The following is a 21,871-nucleotide window of genomic DNA, read 5'->3' as shown; positions in this document are numbered from 1 at the left end:
CCTCAAACTTGTGATCTTCCTGCCTCAGTCTCCTGAGTAGCTTGGATTATAGGCAGGCACTACTGCACTAGTGATTCTGTTCTAGCCTGTGATTTTGTTATCACTAGAGAAATAATAACATAACCTCAGAAAAATATCTTAAATAACATTACCATTGGGTACTCTACATCTTATTAATGGTCTCAGCCATTTGAGTGTTTTATTAAGACAAGATTTCTTAAACACAGTTAAGATTTCAACTGGATGCAGTGGTGCATTCCCCAGCAGCTCGGGAAGCTGAGGCCCTAAGCAACTCAGTGAGACCCTATCTCTAAATAAAATATAAAAAGGGCTAGGGATATGGCTCAGTGCTTAAGTGGCCCTACGTTCAATTCCTGGTTACCCACCCCTCAAAAGAAGGAAAAAAACAAGATTTCAGATGCATGCCATCTGAATAATAAAGAATCACCAGGGACTGGGATGTGGCAGAGCGTTTGCCTACCACGTGTGAGGCACTGGGTTCTATCCTTAGCACCACATAACAAATAAAAGTATTCTGTCCATCTACAACTACCAAAAAAAAAAAAGACCCACCACATTATGATTGTCTTCTTAGTGCTATGAAAGCTTTTTCCTAAACTGGAAATTTATTTTTCAGGGCATAATCTACACAATGTAAAATATGCAAGCATGTTGTATGAGTGTGCATGAAGATGGTAGGAGGGGCTCCTCTGAGACAAAGGTTTAGATTTTACTAACAAGATTAGTCACTACCAGCACTATTAATAAAAAAAAATGTTAGCTTTTTGAATTCACTTAGCACCAGGTGAAGTGGTGACATCTATAATCACAGCAATTCAGGAGGCTGAACAGGAGGATTCAAAGTTCAAAGACAATTTCAGCAACTTTGTGAGCTCTGTCTCAAAAAAAATTAAAAGTGCTGGGGATACAGCTCAGTGACAGAAGACCTCTGGGTTCAATGAAACCCAGTATCAAAGGGTGAAAAACAAAATTTTTTTTTCTCATTTAAACTTGATGGTACACTCCTGTAATAGCGACAACTTAAGAGGCTAAAGCAGGAAGATCCCAAGTCTGAGGCCAGTCTGAGCAACTTACCAAGACCCCGTGTCAAAATAGAAAAATAAATTAGATGGACTGTGGATGTAGTTCAGTGGTAGAGCACCCCTGAATTTAATCGCCATTACACCCAAGTAAATGAATATAAAATAAATAAATACAAGCATAAATAAATTCACTTAGAAATCTTGGACACAGAGTTATAGATGTGAAATTCCAAGATACCATGTCATATTTACAAAATGATGTCAAGTGATAAAAGGAAAACCAAATTGAGTGTGTAGTGATTTTTCTCCAAATATTTAACAAAAAAACTTCAAAAAGTAAAAAATTATAAATACCCATATCTTATAACTTCCATTGAATAATTAACATTTTCTTGCCACTATCTTATCTCCTAATTGTCTTTTTTAAATATATACATATATTCTTAGTTGTTGATGGATCTTTATTTTATTTACTTATATGATGCTGAGAATCAAACCCAACCCAGCCTCCTAATTGCTTTTGCTGCATTTCAAATTAAATTTGTATACACTAGTACTCTTCAGCATGCAAATCGCTAACTAGAACTCCACATCTGTTTACCATATTTATTAAGAGGATCATTTGGTGAGTTTCAAGAAACACATACACAGATAAGCCAAATTCCTTGTCAAGATATAGAATACTGCCGTCACATTGAAAAATTCATTTATGTACACAGTGATTTTAATTTCACAAGAAATGCAGACAGAAGAAATGAGCTGAAGATACACCTAGAAAGTGTTCATAGTGGTTTGGAAGGAATACATGAGATTATAGAATTAAATTTATTTCCTGCAAGGCAGATGTTACAAGTATGAGCTACTTTAAATTGTTAATGGGATACATGAATAAAAACAGTTGAATTGGCCTAGTATGTTTCTGTTTCTTTTACTTTTTAAGTTTTCTTCTAAGATTCTCGGAACATATTTGTACAATTCAACTTAAAAGAAAACCTCTCACTGGCAATAATAATCAGATATGCACAAAGCAATCCTCTGCAGAGGAAGACTTTGAAATATGACAGATATTTCACTTTTTTTTAAATATTTATTTCTTTAGTTTTAGGTGGACACAGTATCTTTATTTCACATTTACGTGGTGCTGAGAATCAATCCCAGTGCATCACGCATTCTAGGCGAGCTCGCTACCACTTGAGCCACATCCCCAGCCCTAATTTTTTTTGTTTTGTGGTGCTGAGGATTAAACCCAGTGCCTTGTGCATATGAAACAAGCACTCTACCAACTGAGCTATATACCCAGCCCTTTCACTTCTTTATCTATATTCCAGTATCATTAACAAAAGCTGAGTAGATAATACATAATTATAAAATAATAAATATAGCTATGGTAATGTGGAATAATATCCCGTCAATGAAAAATTATCAGTAACACAAAGATGAGTACAAGAATCATTTAGAATGCACACATATCAAACCATATAGGTGCATCCAGTACCAATGCTTGTACTACTTAATAGTCTTGGTTTTCTCCACTAAGTATGTGTAGTTACATGCATGAGCTCTAGAGATGCCTGCTACAACCAAACTCAACATAACTATAAAGATTCTCCTCAAAAGGTTGGTGGATTTCAAACAAAATCTTGTCCTCAAAGCATAACTTATCATACACTAGTACTGCCAAGGAGAAGAAACCAGAAGTACCACTTACTATAACGGTTCCTGGTGCTGACTCTGATGGACTCACAGAGCTTTGATACACGATCCTATTGTGCACAGAACTCTGGTCATAGGAGGAAGATGTTGTTACTGGACTAGTGGAGCTGAGGGATGAGCTGGTCAGACTGGAGGAGGTAATGACTGAAGTTGTATACGTGGAGTTCTGTACAGCACTGGTCATAGGTAAAGAGGTATTCAAAGGATCACTAAAAAGAATAAAAATATCAGACATAGATTGATGTTGCTTGACATAGGTATCATTAAACAGAACCATATTATCAATTTACTGTTATATTCTATATTTTATTTATTTTTATATGGTGCTGAGGATGGAACCCAGGACGTCATGCATGCTAGGCGAGTCTATTCTACCGCTGAGCCACAACCCCAGCCACTTTTATATTCTAAATTAAACATGCAACTAAAAATTTACACTACTACATTCTATTAAAGTTCAACAATTCCTCTCCCCACCCCCAAACAAGACTAACAGATGAGGGGATATCTTTAGGAATCGTTAAGATATTTTAATGAATCAGTTATCTAGAACCATGTAACTCAAGGTAACTCAAAACAACCAATTTTGGGCCTTTGAACATGGAAAACTGACAAAATCTCAAATCTGGGATTTCCTTTTGTTTTTTAAAGTTGTAGTCAGACACAATATCTTTATTTTATTTATTTACTTTTATGTAGTGCTGAGGACTGAACCCAGCACCTTGCACGTGCTAGGCAAGCGTTTTACTGCTGAGCCACAACCCCAGCTCCCTAGGACTTTCTATTATAAAATATTCCACTGGAAGAAAATTAGTATTGTAAAGATGTAGAGGAATTGGATCCTTCCTAGATTACTGGAAGAAATGTTAAGATGATGCAGTTAAGACACCCATCCCCCCCAAAATATGCATGTACTTTGGAAGAAGTCTGAATACAACAGTTACCATATGACCCAAAACCTCTACCCCTAGTTATATATCCAAAAAAAGAAAGTACCCAAAACTTGTAATGAATGTCCAGAGTAACATGAGTCACTATTACCAAAAAGAAGAAAGAAATCAAATGTTCCCCAAATAATGAATTGATAAACAAAATATGGCCTATATTTTGTTCCATGAAATGTTTGGCCAGAAAAAGGATACATACAACTTATGTTAAGTTAAAGAAGACAGACACAAAAGGTCACATCTTACATGACTTTAGATGTATAAAATGTCCCAAGTTAGGCAAATCCTGCACACATTAATGGTTGTCAAGGGGTGGCAGAGAGAAGAGAATCTGGGAGTGGCTGCCACAGGTATGAAGTTTCTCTTGGGGGGTAAAGGAAGAAAAGCTCTGGAATTAAACATTATTGATGGCTGTATAAACTTATTACCATGGATATATTATTACCTCTATGACATGATTTCTTAGGCTCTATTTTATTTTGAACAGAAAAAAAAAAAAATTTGGTCAAATCCAGAGAAGTGGAAAGTTTTATACCTTAAAGATTTGGAATACAAGCTGATGGGAATCTGATTACTATTTTCACAGCATGGAGCTGATCCAAATTCACAGAGAGAAGGTTCTGATCCAAATTCCAGGGCTCCGAACTGAACATTTAGTCCTGTGACATCTGCTGAACCAGGCATCTCCACTGCAGTAGCTGCATTCTGAAAAGGCAAAGCTAAGCTATCTTGACAGGGACTCCAAGTCTGAAAGGCTTATAACACGGCCAAGCAAATAACGGGGTTCCCTGGCTATAAAGGCAGAAACAAGGAGTAAGAGACAGAAAAAAAGAAAAAAGGATATGATCCTTTAAAAAGAGAGTGAAGGGCCAGGCATGGTAGCATACACCCGTAATCCCAGCAGCTCAGGAGGCTGAGGCAGGAGGATCACTAGTTCAAAGCCAGCCTCTTAGTGAGGCACTAAGCAACTCAGTGAGACCCTGTCTCTAAATAAAATATAAAAAGGGCTGGGGATGTGGTTAAGTGCCCCTGAGTTCAAGCCCCAGTACCAGAGAGAGAGCAACAGACACACACATACTCTGAAGGGAAAAGAGCAACAAAAAATTAAAGGTCATATGGGAATGGTCAGTATAAATGGCACCCATTGCTTTTTAAAGCAGTTGGAATAGAGTTGAGGCAGTGGGTGAGTGTACACTGAGCAACATATTTTCAGGAACATACAAATTACGAACTTATTAACTGGTCATAGATCCACACAGCCTCCAACTATGGCACATAGCAGAATACATAAGAAAAAGAGTGCTTTTAGCCAATTCTCAAGTCTGCGTTTGAATTAAAAGACTCTGGTTCTCAGTACAAAGCTATTCCCTGTAAATTATCCCAGTCACTGAGTAATGACCAAATCCTCAGTTTTCAAACACTGCATTACAGTTTCTAAGCCTAGTATCCCACTATATGAGCTAGATTATCATCCACCAAATCCTTGGGAAAAAGACTTCATGATGGAATACCCACCTTAGAAGCTGGAGGCATCCGTCGCTTAGGGAGTTTAATGTGTTTGAGCTGTGGTTGGTGGGTAGATACAGCAATATTTTCAACAGCCATGTTAGGGAGCTGCAAAAGTTTGTTCATAGCAGAGATACTGTCCCCAGGTGCTGATTCTCGGTGTTTTGACTGGGAAGAAAAGGACTCCAAACCAGGAGTAGAAATGCTAACTGCCTGGGTCTGGTGCTGCTGTCGCTGGTTCATCTGACTAAGAACTGGGGATGGCTCAGGCTGAGATTTGAAATCTATGAAATATGTAAAGGGAGAAAAAAAAAGAAGAAGCAGCAACAATTATTTTGCAACAAGAATTTCAAAATCCCTCTTGTAACCTCAGTGATTATGAAGAGGTCAATCACCACCAGTTTCTATGGTCATCTTCTAGTTGAATCTCTTGAGCCAGACAGACAGAAACACACACTGAGGGGATGGGGAGAAAGAGAAAATAATTAAAATGTATAATATAGTAACTGGAAAAGAATGCCAAAGTAGGTTTATACCTTATTTCTTATGCAGAGAGGACATATATTTTATGCTAGAGAATATGGAGCAGGGATGTTTACAAACACTATTAAAGTGCTACATGTGCGTGTCCATTAGCTAACAGATAATTATGTTTTTATTGTTTATGGCTTTGTTTCGTGTGTTTGGGGGCGGGGGGTTGGAGACAGTTTTTGCATGTTGCCCAGGTTGGCCTTGCACTCACAATCCTCCCATCTTAGCTATCTGAATATTCAGACCAATAGACACACGTCCCAGGCACCTGGTTGTGTTTTATGGGTTGCATACATAACTTCTGTGTGTGTTCCTTAGTATTAAACCCAGGTGTGATTTACTACTGATCTATCCCTTTTTATTTTTTGAGACAGGTTCTTGCAAAGTTGTCAAGGCTGAACTGAAATCATCCTCCTGCCTTAGCTTCCCAAGCAACTAGAATTACAGGCATGCACCACCCCAGCCACTTGAAAAAAAAATATTTGGTAGATGAACACAATATGTTTATTTTATTTATTTATTTGAATCCAATGCCTCATGTGATAGGCAAGCATTCTTACCACTGAGCCACAACTTCAGCCCTACATGTATCTTTTAAAACTTATTTTACTTTGAAAAATAAATGTGATGTTACAAAATTTAAATAGGAATGAATATGAAGAATACAAATCTTCCTTCCATTGCTGCTTTCATACTTAGTCTAGAGGCAAGCACTGTAACCATTTCATGGTTATCTTCAGAGACACTGCATCGAAATACACAGATACACTATATACCTTAATTTTTGTGTGTTCATGTGGATTTTTCTGAAATGCCACCTCTGTCATATGGGAGAGACATGGGGAATTTTTTTTTTTTGTAAAGGAACACATAATATAAATTTTAATTGTTGAAAGTTATCTGTCAGAAACTACTCAACGCTGAATTTGTGGGAAATAGCCAGACTTCGGCTACACTGGCTGAGTTCCAACAAAATATAATTTATAAAAACTAAACGGCAGATCCAGTTTAGGTGAATCCATTTCTGAACCTGGGATTAGAAGCATGTATGGAAAATACAAACTTCATAAAGAACATGGGAATAACATGCTTACAATCTAAATATTTCTATCACTTCTATTTTTTAGAGGGAGAGGGAGGTGGGTACCAGGGATTGAACTCAGGGGTACTCGACCACTAAGCCACATCCGCAGCCCTATTTCGTATTTTTATTTAGAGACAGGGTCTCACTGAGTTGCTTAACACCTCGCTTTTGCTGAGGCTGGCTTTGAACTCGCAATCCTCCTGCCTCCTGAGCTGCTGGAATTACAGGCCTGCACCACTGCAGCTGGCTCTACCACTTCTTAATAAGTATGCAGCAGAACAGATGAGGCTACAACTGCTATAATAAATGTCTGCCTGAAGATGACCCTTGGCTGGCATCTGGAACCTGGAACGTTGGGGTGTGCTAAACAACAGGTACCAACACATCAACCAAAATAAGTGGCTCATTGTGCCTAAAATGTCTATATAAAGAACATAGTTTATGCCCAACACCTGTTTTCCTTTAGGGAATCCCTAATTTTCTTATGCATTAGACAGAGGTAACTATGTATCCAGCCTCGATAGAACCTCCCAAAGAGATTCCTTAGATTTCCTAGAAGTCATCTCACGTACTTAGACATAGTAAGCCATTTCATCTACTATAGAAATGGGCTTCCATGTCTCTCATTAGAACTTAATAAAAAGAAGCCCAAACAACCAACTATTATCATTAAAATATCCCCCACTATTCCTTAAAACACTGGCAGGCAAGTTTAAGTAGTATCACAGTATCTGTGAGAGTTCTGTTTAGAAAACATTCAACTTACACATGCAATACACACACAAATAGGAGAGAGCAAAGTTTGACCAAATGAGGTGGACACGTGCAAAATGTCAGAATAAGAAAACATTTCAGAGGGTACAGATTCCCCCCACCCCCCCCCCAGAGCTGGGGATTAAACTCAGGGCTTCACACACACTAGGCAAGTGCTTTGTATTCCAAACCCATAAAAGGTATGATTAAAAATGTTGTCCAAGTTCCATCTTCTGTCACCACCGTGTTTCTACTAAGCTCAGAAAATTCTAGATATGCATTTACTCAAAGTGTTGTACACTCATATTTTCATGATACCTTGCTCTTATACATCTCTTCCAAGTATGAATGACTATTACTACTACTACTACCACCAACAACAAATAAATGCAAGTATTTTATAATACAAAAAAAGACTTTTGATTTAATTAAAAAAACCATAAGAATTCTTGTTAGAAGAAATGCCTCTGGACAAGATCCACTTTACAGAGTTCACAAGTCAACACACTTTGCTAATGAGTTAGCATGTCTGCAGTAAAAGGCAAACCAGCACAGAAAATATATACTTACCAAAATGACTGAGAACAGAGGCCTGGGATGCCGAAGGCTTGAGGTCCCATGAAGTAGTAGTTTTGGGGGGACTCGTATTATTCTGCTGTGAATTCAGAGTGGTGGCAAATTGTCCCAAACTTGGAGCTTTTAAATGGTCCAAAATCTGGGAATTTGTGATATTTGCCATTTTTGATGGAGCAAGCTCTCCAAATCCTGAGCCAAGGACAGATGACTTTAAAGGGAAAAAAACAACAAATTCTTAGCAATACAGAATTCCTACCCAAGGCTTTAAAAACACAAGAATTTTCAGAAGTATTTTAAAAACTTTAACCTAGAAAATTGGAACTGGTAAGCCTCACTTTAGAAAAATACTATATGAAAAAAATGATGAAGATGCAGTAACTTACTAAGTAAATCCAACAAACATTCCTTCCTGATTCTGACATGAAGTTAAAAGGAACAGAACTATTTGCCATAGATTTGAAGAATACTCTCATCCCCCAGCACTGATGATTGAACCAGAGGTGCTCTACCACTAAGATATATCCCCAGCCCTTTTTTATTTTGAGATAGGATCTTGCTAAATTGCCCAGGCTATCCTTGATCTGTTATACTCCTGCCTCAGTCTCCAGAAAACCTAGGATTACAGGTGTGCACCACCACAACCAAAACAATTTTTTTAAGTAATGCCTCAAATATACCATTAAACATCACTTCTTTAAACTGAAAAGAAAAAGTAAATGATACACATGCTTGACAAACAAAACACAATACTTTCTTAATCTATGAAATACTGAATTCCTTTTTTTTTTCCCTTGGTCCTGGGGATTGAACCTAGAGCTTTGTGCATGTAAGGCAAGCCCTCTACCAAGGAGCTATGCCCTCAGCCCTTGAATTCTTTTTTGATTAGAATACGTTTAGTCACAAAAGACATAATCCCTGAGGTCACCCTTCAAGGTCAAATAGGGGTTATAGAAGAGAACTTAAAATGTTAATATTCAAAGATTAGACAAGGAAAGACATGAGTATTTCAGTGTGAGCAAATACCTTGTTTCCTGGAGGTTCATTTCAAGATTCGTTGAGGTTTTTCATACCAAGGATTAAACTCAGGGCCCTCGACCACTGAGCCACATCCCCAGCCCTAGTTTGTATTTCATTTAGAGACAGGATCTCCCTGAGTTGCTTAGTGCCTCACTTTTGCTGAGGCTGGCTTTGAACTTTCAATCCTCCTACCTCAGCCTCCCAAGCAGCTGGGATTACAGGCATGTGCCACTACACTCAACCATTTCAAATTTTTTTAGAAGACCAGAAACAACAAAGCTTCTTCATAAGTAAATTCACAAAAAAATAATGCTTTTCCTTCTCCATCTGTCCTGTCAAGTCAGATGTCAAGATCCAAAAAGAACAAAAGCCAAAGACTGAAAAATACAGGGGAAAAGCAATTGCCTTTTTCATTTTTAAGTCATCCTGATATGTTCTCTGACAAAATTACATGTCAAAACCATCCATGGTCAGTCAGGTTGGGGCTGTAGCTCAGTGGCAGAGTGCTTGCCTAGCATGCATGAGGCACTGGGTTGATCTTCAGCACCTCATAAAAATAAACAAATAAAATAAAGGCATTCTGTCCATTTACAACTACAAAAAAATTTTTTTTAAATCCATGGTCAAAAATAAATATTTCATATTCCCACAAAGTTACTGCAAGAAAACTGATGTGATTATTTTTCATTAATATTCAATGGCAGGGAATATTCCAGTTGTAAGGAAATCTAAAATTCTCCAATGTGAGCAAAATGCTACGTTGTGGGTTACTGTAACATATCAATCACAGATCTGATTCCATGACTCATAATATAGAACAAAACACAGAACACAGAAACAGTTGTATAAATATTACTGTCACTGGGTCAGATTTGCTGTCCATGTCACCACCAAACCCACAAAACCCAGTTCAAGCAAACCTGTTCAAGGAAGTCTACCTAAATGTTGCTCTCTTCTTCCTCATTTCTTATATAACCTCAATCATACATCAGCTAGCTTTACTGATGTACTTTGTGTGCACTTTACAACACAAAGAACTCAGTCAATCAACTGCTGGCTGCCCTAGGTAACACTTAGTACAGGACCTCCAATTGCCACCTAACCATTGAACCAATTTAAAAAGCCTTAAAAATATGTGTATTAATAGTACGCACATATTTATAATGCACATATAAACACATAGTACCCAAGTCCCAATCCCACAGATTGCAACTTATTTTGTCCTGTGTAATTTTCCTGATGTTTATAATTATATATGTTATATAATTATATTATGTTTATAATTAAACTGCAATAGCTTTGAGAATCACTGCTCTAGTGTAATACTACTCAAACAATTATTACTGCAGTCCTCAAGTTGTTGGTCATTACACAACCTACTGAATGGTTACTGTAAAAACTCAAGTTTTACTTGAGATCAGAAAATCACCAAGAACAGCATTATAACAGAGGCAAGTAGCAAGACACAGAAGAAAGGAGAGTTGTTGGTTCAATCAAAATTCAGGAAGTTTATTAGGCCTATCTCATAAAAGACAAAAATACCATGTTCACTTCAAATCACTGACCGCACTCATATCAATGACACTACAAATGCAGGTACCCTGTCCAAAGTGAAGTGTGACTGCAAATAAGAGAGTGCAACGACATATCTGCATATTCAACTCTCAATTTTATCAGGGTACAGTGAACTACTTAATTCATGGAAGTGAAAATTCAGTTTCTTGACAATTGATCAAGTAAAACATGACACAGAAAGAAATAATTACCAGTAATGAAAGTTGTAAGTCTATGTTCATATCTTTTCCACCTACCATCTGGCAGCTCTGAACATTCTACAGTTGGACATGGACTTCATTTCACCTTACTGCAACTACATCCTTTCCCAAGCTATGCTGGATCTAAGTTAAGCTTTACTCCAATCAGCCTATCTTCATATTCGTCACTAACAGGTCCAGAGTTCTTTCTGATGGGAGCCTAGCTCTCATCAAAAGTCACACAGGGACTGGGGTTGTGGCTCAGTGGTAGATCACTTGCCTAGCTGTGTAAGGCACTTAATTAGATCCCTAGCACTACATAAAAATAAACAAATAAATGCATTCAAAAAAAAAAAAAAAAAAGCTATACAGGGAGCACTGGATGACATTGCTTCAATGAAAACACATCCAAATAAGAGCCTTAAACTCTGACATTTTTTTAAAAAGCAGCCTTATTTTATGAAAAAAAGAAAAAGAAAATTGTAAAAACTATGAGCACCCCGGAAGACGTTAAAAGAATTGTTTTTACAGGATTTTATAGCAAGTTAATACTTACAAAGTTTGCATTTTTTTTGCACGCGCGGGGGGGGGGGGAGTGTTATGGGACTTAACCCAAGGGGGCTTTACCACTAAACTATATATCCCCAGCCCTTTTTATTTTGAGACAGGATCACACTAAACTTCTCAAGAACTCACTAAATTGCTGAGAATGGCTTCAAACCTGCAATCCTCCCACCTCAACCTCCCAAGTCACTGGGATTACAGGCAAGTGCTGCTATGCCTGGTCAAACTTTGGATTTAAGTAAACTTAAAACCAAATTAAAATTTTAACACATTGAGTATAGGCAGACTATATAACAAAATCCAAAAAAAGAAACCAAAAAATCATTAATAAGAATGCTTGCAATCAAAGTGATTGTTAGTTGAAAACTTATCATTAAAGGAAAAAAAATTTTTTATCTTTGTCCAGGAAACTCAGTAATTAAATTCCACATGGAAACATCAGATATGTGCTTGGAAATTATCACATCATTGTTTTCTGGACCAAGATCTAATGTAGAAATATTATATTTTATACTAATTATGAGAACATAATTATAAGGTATGTGTCATACTCTACAATACAGCTGTTAATGGGTATATTCCTTAAAATCCCATACTGAAATAAAAGTAAATTACCAGACTGTGAGGAGAATAGGAATTGGCAGCAGTGGAGCTACCAGTTCCTGGTGCCATCTGATTGTTGTGTTGAGAATTTGTGAAGACAAGAGCTTGGCCAAAGCCCTGCTGTTGGGAGGTTTCAAAGGAGTTGACATCTGAGGCTTGACTGGGAGGGACAGGCTTCTGGAGCAAGGATACTAGATCAATGCTAAGCAGACAAAAAGCAAATCAGGAAACCAATTATAAGCAAATCTTACCAACTAATGAATCTAAGAAGTGAATCAATATAAAATAAATTTAAGCTAGAAATTATCTAAGTGAACAGAATCTTTGTAAAATGAAATTGAAGACTGAAGATGGTGAAAAGGAAGACACCAATCACTAAAAACAGATTACAATGCCAGAGAGACTAAGGCATGACTTTGAAGAAAACAATAATGAAAAACTACTTGTCAATATTCACATAAATGACACATTGTTGACTGATATGAAAACCTGAAGCAATTATGAAAACTTTAATAATTTTCTAAAGTTTGACTCATTTTGTTTAGAATATTTTATCTTATTTATTATTTGGAACCAGAGTTTTTAAATTTTTCATATAGCAGAGTTTATCAACATTTTTAGAGAATGAGAACTTAACCGTGGTAGAAGATCTTGAATTCTCATGTTTACAATTAAATATCTATAAGAGTTTTACATTCTATCCTATAACCATATGTAATTTTCTCTCTGATAAATTCAGGTATAAAGGCACAACAAATTAACAAATACTTGATCCACTAGAACTCCTACAATGCCCCCAGAATGACAGATATTCAAATCTGAGAAACGTGGCCTAAAACCTGAAAGCATCAAGAAGTAAAATTCAGATAATATTAAGCACGAATGAGCGATCTTCCTATAATAGCTTCTCCAAACTTACCTACAAGGTAAGGTGAATCTTGTAGTACCTGTAAAAATGCACCAGATTACCTAAAATGGTGCTCTAATAATCCCTTCAAAGAACTGTTTCCATCAATATTCTAAACTGAAATTCTCAGCATGCCTGTTTTTGCTAGAGAACAAGTGTTTCCATTTTGGGGTCTATTTTTTTCTCCTTTTAAGACTAATCTTTAATTAAAATAATTCAGTACTTAATACTGATACACAGCAAATTTCTCAGCCCGAATTTCCATTCCTTATACATTGTCATTCCCTTACCCATAGCCAAGTTGAATTTCTAGACAAATATATAGGACTCCAAAATAATGTTCTCATTTATGGTAACCTAATGCCTGGGAAACAAATCAAGGATAGTTTAAGACCTATAACCCATCATAAATATTGCTTGCATTACTATCAAAACCCAGAGAAAGTTGTATTCCAAAAAAGTTGTTAAGACATACATGTGGAAAAGAGCACATTATGCTTCTGAAAAATAAACAAACCACTAAAAAATTGTCAATTAATTTTTTTCCAAAAATGAAAATGGACAGGCATGGTGGTACACATTAATAATCCAAGCTACTCAAAAGGCTGAGGCAGAAGGATCACAAGTTCAAGGACAGTCTCAACAGCTTTGTGAGAACCGAAAAAATAAACAAAAGTTGGGTGGAGTGGGGAGGATACTGTGGTTGCAGGTCAGTAGTGGAACACCCCTGAGTTCAATCCCTGGTACCATCAAAAAAAGAAAGAAAGAACATGACTCTAGTAAATTTATTGAGTCACAAATATACTGAAGTTATGTGCGTTTAACAAGAAATTCCGAGCAATTCATACAATGGTGTATTATAAGATGTAACTTCCACTATTTTTATTTCCCTATAATAAGGTCTTACAGGGGCTGGGGATGAGGCTCAAGCAGTAGCGCGCTCGCCTGGGCATGCGTGCGGCCCGGGTTCGATCCTCAGCACCACATACAAACAAAGATGTTGTGTCCGCTGAAAACTAAAAAATAAATATTAAAAAATTCTCTCTCTCTCTCTCTCTCTCTCTCTTTAAAAAAATGAAAATAAGGTCTTACAAATTATCTCATTTAGCATGAGACTGGGCATGTTAGGTTCAAAATTCACATACATCCAGGTTTTCATCATTCCAGGTCATTGCATTTTAAACCATCCTCATAGGTCTTTTATCATGAAAATTATGAGGAAATAATAATTTCCATTATCATGAAAAAAAATCAGACATCTAGTTCAATACACATTCTAAGAATGTTGTTGATGTCCCCAAAGTCCCTTCCTTTTCTTTGGTCTAGTAGATTAAATACTAGAACAACCCATATGAAACGAGAAGTTTGTATTAGGTTGGAGGAATATAAATAAATATGATTACATGAAGAAAAAAAGGAAGGATGTGGTCGTGGCTCAGAGGTGGAGCACTTGCCTAGCATGCATGAGGCAGGGGGTTGGATCCTCAGCACCACATAAAAATAAAATAAAGGTACTGTGTCCACCTACAACTTAAAATTAAATGTTTAAAAAAAAAAAAAGAAATGAAAGGATGGAATGTAATTATTTATTCTGTCAAAAAATTTTTTTAAGTGAAACAGCCATTAAATAGGTTTAACAATTTACCACAACTGGTACCAAATCACAAAAATTATCACTATTTTTTAATCCATCAGTGAATACAACCCATTAGGAAATAATCAAAGATGTTAGGACACCAGGTAGAGGTAATTAAAGTTTAGTCTTAGATGAAAAAAGAAAATCAAAAAGAGACCCCAAAAAGAAAACTCTTGTCGTACAGCAAAATAAAATAAAAATTGCTTTTAATAATAAAACACGGGCAAAAGTGCTTACCTTTGTGTAGGTGTGACATGATTCTCTGCTGGAACAGATGAGGCAGTAAAAACCTTTGTTTCAGAAAGCTGTATGGAAAGTTAGAAAAAAAATTTTTTTAATCTTATCCTATATAAAATATTTACAAAATCCCTAACAATTTTTAGTCATCAGTACTGGAATAAACTACAGGAGGGACCATGACAAGTAATTTTGTTCAGGTGATGGTACTCTTTTAGATCAGCCTACAAGAATGATTTCACATAAGGGCAAGGGAGAGAATAATGGAAAACAACACACTGAAAATCAACACATCTCACTACTCTATTTGTTATTATATAAAGTGGAAAGACCAAAAATTATCCCTGATGTTACTTAAAAAGATGGGAAAAAAGTAGAGAAGTAGGATCTAACTCAGTGGTTGGTTAGCACGCATGCATGAGGTCCTGGGTTTGATCCCCAGCACCACAAAGAAAAAAGGAGAAAAGGTGAAATAGTTGACATTTTCTTGCCCTAAGTAAAGATGTCTTTTATATTGCATTGATTAGTTATTTATATTTCCTTTTTAAAAATCACGGGTTTCTTATCTTGAAAACTAATTTTCTTGAATTACATAACACAAATAAACCACAAATAATCAAACTGAATAATTGAGTTTTGGCATATGTATACTCTCATGAAATCATCGCCAAAAATAAGACAATAAATACATTTTTTTTACTCCCCAAGTTTTCTCTTATCCCTGTATACCTCAATTCTACATATACTTGCATCCCCAGGAAAACAGTGTGATGTATTCTGGCACTATAGATTAGGATGCATTTTCTAGTAAATGGAAAAAAATTAAAATATGCATTCTTTTCCCTGCCTTCGTTCACTCATCATATTTTGAGATTTGTGCATATTGTTTTAATTCACTTTTGGGGCACTCAGGATACATTTTTCAATTGACATTAATGAAAGATATGTGTTCTTTTTAGAATAGGTTGAAAAATGTTCTAATGAGATAAATTGGAAAAAACTAATAAAAATGAAATTATTCTTTTTTTCATAATACATATATATTTTTAGTTGTAGTTGGACACAATACCTTTATTTATTTATTTATTCATTTATTTACTTATTTGTTTGTTTATGTGGTGCTGAGGATCGAACCCAGCGCCTCAAACGTGCTAGGCAAGCACTCTAATGATGAGCAACAACCCCAGCCGGGGTTCCTATAATTCTTATCAGCCCTATAGGTCTCAGAATTCTGAAACACTGTAAGATCAGATTTCCCAAGGCAGTAATATGCAAAAGCAGGGCCAGAGCAGACACCAAAAGGTGCTTAACTAATACTGATTCAACAAGGAATTGTGCTGCACCCTATTTTGAAGTAGTATTTTAAGGCCCTTCTATGAATCTATTTTTGCCTCAAGGAAACTTACAAATTTAAGTTCCTAAGTTCAAGGACAGCATCAGCAAATTAGCAAGGCCTTAAGTGTCATATTGAGTCCCTGTCTCAAAATAAAAAATAAAAAGGGCTGGGATATGGCTCAGTAGTTAAATGCCCCAGGTTTAATTCCCAGTACAAAAAAACAAAAACACTAAACACCTAAAAAAAAAAAATTAATAAATGGACAAATGCATTATACAGACATGTCTCAAAAGAAGAAATACAAATATCGCCAGGTGCCATGGAGCACACCTGTAAGCCCAGCAACTCGGGAGGCTGAAGCAGGAAGATCAGAGAGTTTAAAGCCAGCCTCAGCAACTTAACAAGGCTCTAAGCAACTCAGGGAGACCCTGTCTCTAATAAAATATAAAAAAAGGGCTAGGGATGTGGCTCAGTGGTTAAGTGCACCTGGGTTCAATCTCTGGTACAAAAAAAAAAAAAAAAAAAGTCCATCAAGAATACAAAAAGATGTTCAACATTATTAGCATATCAGGAAATGCAAATCAATACTATACTGAGATTTCATCTCCCCCCAGTCAGAATGGCCTTCATTAGGAATACAACATTAACTGCTGGACAGGATGTGGAGAAAAAGGACTAACTAAATTTTTACATTGTTGGTGGGATTGTAAATTAGTACAACCACTATAGAAATCAGTGTGTAGGTTCCTCAGAAAATCAGGCATGGAACCACCACATGACTCAGATTCTACTTCTCGGTATTTATCCTAAAGAATGAAAGTCATACTAAACCAATACATGCATACCCATGTTTACAGCACCACAATTCACAATAGTCAAACAATGGAACCAGCTTAGGTATCACCAACAGATGAATAGATAAAGAAACCATGCTGTTTATGCACAGTAGAGCTGTATTCAGACATAAAGAAAAATTAAATTAGGGCTGGGGATGTGACTCAAGCGGTAGCACGCTCGCCTGGCATGCGTGCGGCCCGGGTTCGATCCTCAGCACCACATACAAACAAAGATGTTATGTCCACTGAAAACTAAAAAATAAATATTAAAAAAAAAATTCTCTCTCTCACACTCTCTCTAAAAAAAAAAATAAAGAAATTATGTCATTTGCAGGAAAATGGATGGAACTTGAGAGTATTATGTTAAACAAAAAAAGCCAAACTCAGAAGGTCAAGGGTCATATGTTCTCATATGTGAAAGTCAGAAAAAAGGAAAAGGAAAAGTGTGGGGGGTGGAGAGCTCAGGAAAATCAAAGGGAGATCAATAGTGGGGGTGGTGCAGGAGGAAGAAGGGAAAAAGTGTTGGGAAGTCATAATGGTCAAATTGTTTTGTTATAGTGTGTGTATATATAAATATACAACAACAAATCCCATCATTATGTACAACTATAATGCCCCAATAAAATAAAATAAAGTAGGAAAAAAAAAAAAGAATTCTATCTTAAGCCAGGTGTGGTGACACAAACCTGGAATCCCAACTACTTGGGAAGCTGAGCAGGATTCCTAGATCAATGTCATTCTCATCAATTTAGCCAGACACTCAGCAACTTTGTCTCTGTCTCAAAAAAGAAAAACGACCAGGGACATAGCACAGTGGTAAAGTTACCTTGAGTTCAATCCCCATCCCAAAGAACAAACAAAAAACACAGTAAAATAGATCTTTTTAAAATAAGGCAAGATACCATAGACTACTCACTTTAACATCCCTTTGCCACTAGTGCCCACTCCTCCACTAATTCAAATTATCATGTATCTAGTCTAGCCCCTCACTATTACAGATATTTTATATCTGTATGATCCAAAATCTAGGACAGCCAGGAGTAGATAACATCATACCACAAGGAAGTATGGTTAGTATATAGAAGAATAAAAATATACCCTAAATTTCCAATCAAATGAGCATCCCTACTCTCTCACTCTTACAGCACCTTCCCTGTTAGCCAGATTTAGTAGTAATTTTAAAAACATAAGTGCTAAGTTTTGTAGAAACACTTGTAATTGAATTCACTAAAAGTAACATTTCTGGGCTGGAGGTATATAGCTCAGTAGTAGAGTGCCTGCCTAGCATGCTCTAGGCCCTGGGTTTGATCACCAGTGCCATGCGGGGAAGGGGAATGCTTTGTTATTATTTGACAGTGTGAAGTGGCATGCCTAACAGTCAGTCTCAACTACTTGGGAGGAAGAGGCAGAGGATCCCTTGAGCCTAGGCATTTAAGGACAGCATAGGCAACACAGCCAGAATTCGTTTATTAAAAAAAAAAAAAGTCCTTTATATTTTTATTTTTTAAGGTTTTCTTTTAGTTTTTTTTTTTTTTTTTTAGTTTTTATTTTATTTTTATGTGGTGCTGAGGATCAAACCCAGTGCTTCACACATGCCAGGTGAGCGTGCTACTACTTGAGCCATATCCCCAGCCCCATATATTTTTATTTTTGATGATGCTGGTGATTGAACCCAGATCCTCACACAGGATACTCTACCACTGATCATTATGTCCATCCCCTCCAAAAGTCCTTAATTTTTGCAAGGTAAACATGAATCTATATTATAATGTTTTCATCTATTTTTAAAGGCTTTTTTTTTTTTTTTGGCAGTACTGGGGATGAAAGCCAGTACCTTGTGTGAACAAGGCAAACGTTCTACCACTGAGCCACATCTCAGCCCACTAGAGTGTTTATTTTGGTCTCCCTATTACCACCACCACTAGTACTAGACATTAAACTCAGGGACACTTCTATATTCCTAGCCTTCTTTAGTAGGCATTTTGAGACTAGGGCTCACTAAGTTGCTAAGGCTGGCTTTGAACTTGTGATCTTCCTGCCTCAGTCTCCCAAATAGCTAGGGTGGGCACTATGGGGTTTCTAAAATAGTGCCTGGAAGCCAAATGATGCTGTATGTAAAGGAATGCGCATTCCTCTCTTCACAAATAAAAAAAAATAAAAAAAATTTAAAAACAAAGAATCGGGGAAAATTGCCCTGCCTAATGTCATTAAACAACTCAGGTAAATCCGGACACGGTGGCATACACCTATAATCCTAGTGACTGGTGAGGCTGAGGAGGATCAAATATTTTCAAAGCCAGCCTCAACAACTTAGTGAGACCCTAAGCAACTTGGCAAAACAATGTCTCAAAATAAAAAACAGAAATATAAAAAGGGCAGGGAATGTGCTCAGTGGTAAAGTGCCCTGGGCTCAAACCTTGGTACCAACAACAACAACAAAAAAAGTCAGGTAGAAATGATGCTACTTCTTTCCCAAGTACTCCTAGCATGGATGAAGCCTTGAATTCCATTCCCAGTGCTGGGGGTGGCGTTTATGTATCCAAAAAATGGGGGTTAAGTGGGGAATCAGAACAACTTACCCAGGTTAGTTTAAACCATGAGGCAAAACATAAGACTCTCTCCTTTCATAAAAACACTTTAAAGAATAAGGATTACTCCACAAATTTAGGATACAGTCAGTTGGCTATCAATATAAATAAAACAGAAAACACTTTAAAAATGATTTCATTTCTATTTAACATATAGTCACTTTTTAGCAGACATATGCATAAAATCACATGATCCTTGCAAACCTGAACCAACCAACTGCCTTCTAAGAATCATATGCTTAAAAAGACAGGTAGCTCTAAGAATACAGCTAGTAAAAGAAGCCAAGATGAAATAAAGGATCCAGTTTTCCCCCAAGCACAGGTGCCCACACCAAACACCAAAAGATGGGTCTGATCTGACACCAAACACTTACATCTTCATTCCAGTCCTCTGTTGGCCACTCCTCCACAGAATTCTTCCAGGCATCTGTTGGGAAATGAAAACCAAAGAATACAGCTCAAAGTCAAATATCATCCTTAATCCTACTGATTCTTTTTCATGTACCATGCAAGAAAAAAAAAAATCATATACCCCTTTTAGCAATCAGATTATAACTCAAGAAATATGACATTCTTAATCTATTCTCAATAAAATCAGGAATGTTTTCAAATGCAACTTAGTGTTACATACATAAAATTAAATATATGTCTCAAATTGATTCCACCTCAATTAAGTAATACCCAAGCAATCCTACCATGATTAAGGAAATACAAGCTGGAAACTATCAAAAAAAAGAAAAAGAAAGAAAACATGAAACAGCATTTTAAAAAAATGCATTTAACATTTAACTAATCTCTTATAGAATGCCTTAAAGTAGAAACAATATTCATTTTTAAGGCAGATTTGCCCAAGACCCTAATTCACATGAATTACAGAATTACCAAATCTAGAGATGCGACCTTTTAATAAAAAATATTAGATCCAATGCATGGTTTCCTCACAGATCCCCCCAAAAATTAACAATTCTGCTGCTCTGATCAGGTCTGCTACCATAAGTCCAGAGGAGCTGGAACAGGTAGAAAGTATGTGTTCAAACAGTTCTCACAGAATATTATACATACAGCATTTATAAGTGCTTTGAAGAAAAAATGTTGCTATACAAAAATGCTAACTTATGTAAGTACAGCATTTATTCCCCTACATTTTAAAGCATGCATGTAAACGCATTAACTATAGAAATTACTTTTAAATAGTAAGGAATCAAAGCATTAACCATAACCACTGCTAGAAAAAGGGACTGTGGATGTTTTCAGTTCCTTCATGGGAAGAAAGGAATTAAGCATCTGACATGCAAAATCCTATTTTGCTTCAAGTTTGTGTGTAAAAAAAAAAAAGTAGGGAAACACTTCTGCTTTAAAAAAAAAAAAAAAAGGAACAGAGGTAACCAAATCTAACTCCCTTGACATCGTGTTAATAATCTAACATCCAACTTCTTCGTGTTTCTGAGGAAGAATCCTTATTGATGGAACATTTATAATACAATATCCTAAACTTAGGATCAGTTATGGCAAACAGTCACAAAATACATGGATTCAAACAGCACAGGTTCCTCTAAATTGTCATAAATACTATGCTACTCTATGGATGAAAAAATGTAGATAATTCAAAATTGAAAATATTTCTGGTTGTGGAGAAACCTATATATGTTGCTTACAAAACTCAGCTATTACTCTGAACCACAGGACATGTATGCCCAGAATGAAAACCATGGATCCCAAATACCTCCTGCCTACTTCTTCAGTATCTCTTGACGGCTGTGTCTGTGAATTGTTAATAAAATTCAATTCAAGGGGCTGGGATGGTGCCTCAGTGGTAGAGTGATGGCCTAGCATGCATGAGGCACTGGGTTCGATCCTCCGCACCACATAAAAACAAACTAATGTATCCACCTAAAACTAAAGATACATAAATAAATAAATAAATATTTTAAAAAAATTTTCAATTCAATAATTGAATTAATTAATTAATTAATCTGATCCTTTGTGTTGTCTCATCATGATTTCTCCAGAAGTGACATAAGTAAAATATGAATCTCTCTGAATAAAGGTATTTTCTTAAAGATAGAAAGAAGATGGCTATTAAAAAAAAAAAACTATTAGCAACTGCTCCTAATAGGAATCAGTACAGCTGGCCAGCATAGGCAACTACACAAAATCTAGTTCATAACAACAAGGGCTGGGGCTTTGGCTCAGTAGTAAAGTGACCCTGGTTTCATTCCCCACTATGGGAGGCTGAGTAA

The 21,871-nt window shown here is 36.4% G+C and overlaps 1 protein-coding gene and 1 non-coding gene across 16 annotated transcripts in view; both read right to left on the bottom strand.

Moving 5' to 3' along the window:
• Ubap2 (ubiquitin associated protein 2) overlaps nt 1–21,871 on the bottom strand; it is a 103,886-nt gene that overhangs the window by 24,932 nt on the left and 57,083 nt on the right. For all 15 annotated transcript variants that reach the window (XM_046457139.2, XM_046457140.2, XM_046457147.2 and 12 more), the window contains 7 exons: nt 20,006–20,058; nt 14,872–14,939; nt 12,104–12,293; nt 8,148–8,361; nt 5,219–5,493; nt 4,239–4,408; nt 2,752–2,965 (listed from right to left, as the gene is read on the bottom strand). In XM_046457139.2, coding sequence (XP_046313095.1) covers nt 2,752–2,965; nt 4,239–4,408; nt 5,219–5,493; nt 8,148–8,361; nt 12,104–12,293; nt 14,872–14,939; nt 20,006–20,058 — 1,184 coding nt within the window. The remainder of the gene's footprint in view (nt 1–2,751; nt 2,966–4,238; nt 4,409–5,218; nt 5,494–8,147; nt 8,362–12,103; nt 12,294–14,871; nt 14,940–20,005; nt 20,059–21,871) is intronic.
• On the bottom strand, nt 11,889–11,969 carry LOC124101465 (small nucleolar RNA SNORD121A). The gene has a single exon (XR_006854617.1). It is a non-coding gene; the product is annotated as a small nucleolar RNA SNORD121A (small nucleolar RNA).

The sequence above is a fragment of the Marmota monax genome, unplaced genomic scaffold, assembly GCF_021218885.2.
Source record: "Marmota monax isolate L192 unplaced genomic scaffold, Marmota_monax_Labrador192_F-V1.1 WCK01_AAM20220418_F8-fsc00069, whole genome shotgun sequence".
In the NCBI taxonomy this organism is placed as follows: Eukaryota; Metazoa; Chordata; class Mammalia; order Rodentia; family Sciuridae; genus Marmota; species Marmota monax.
This window is presented reverse-complemented; position numbering and strand designations above follow the sequence as displayed.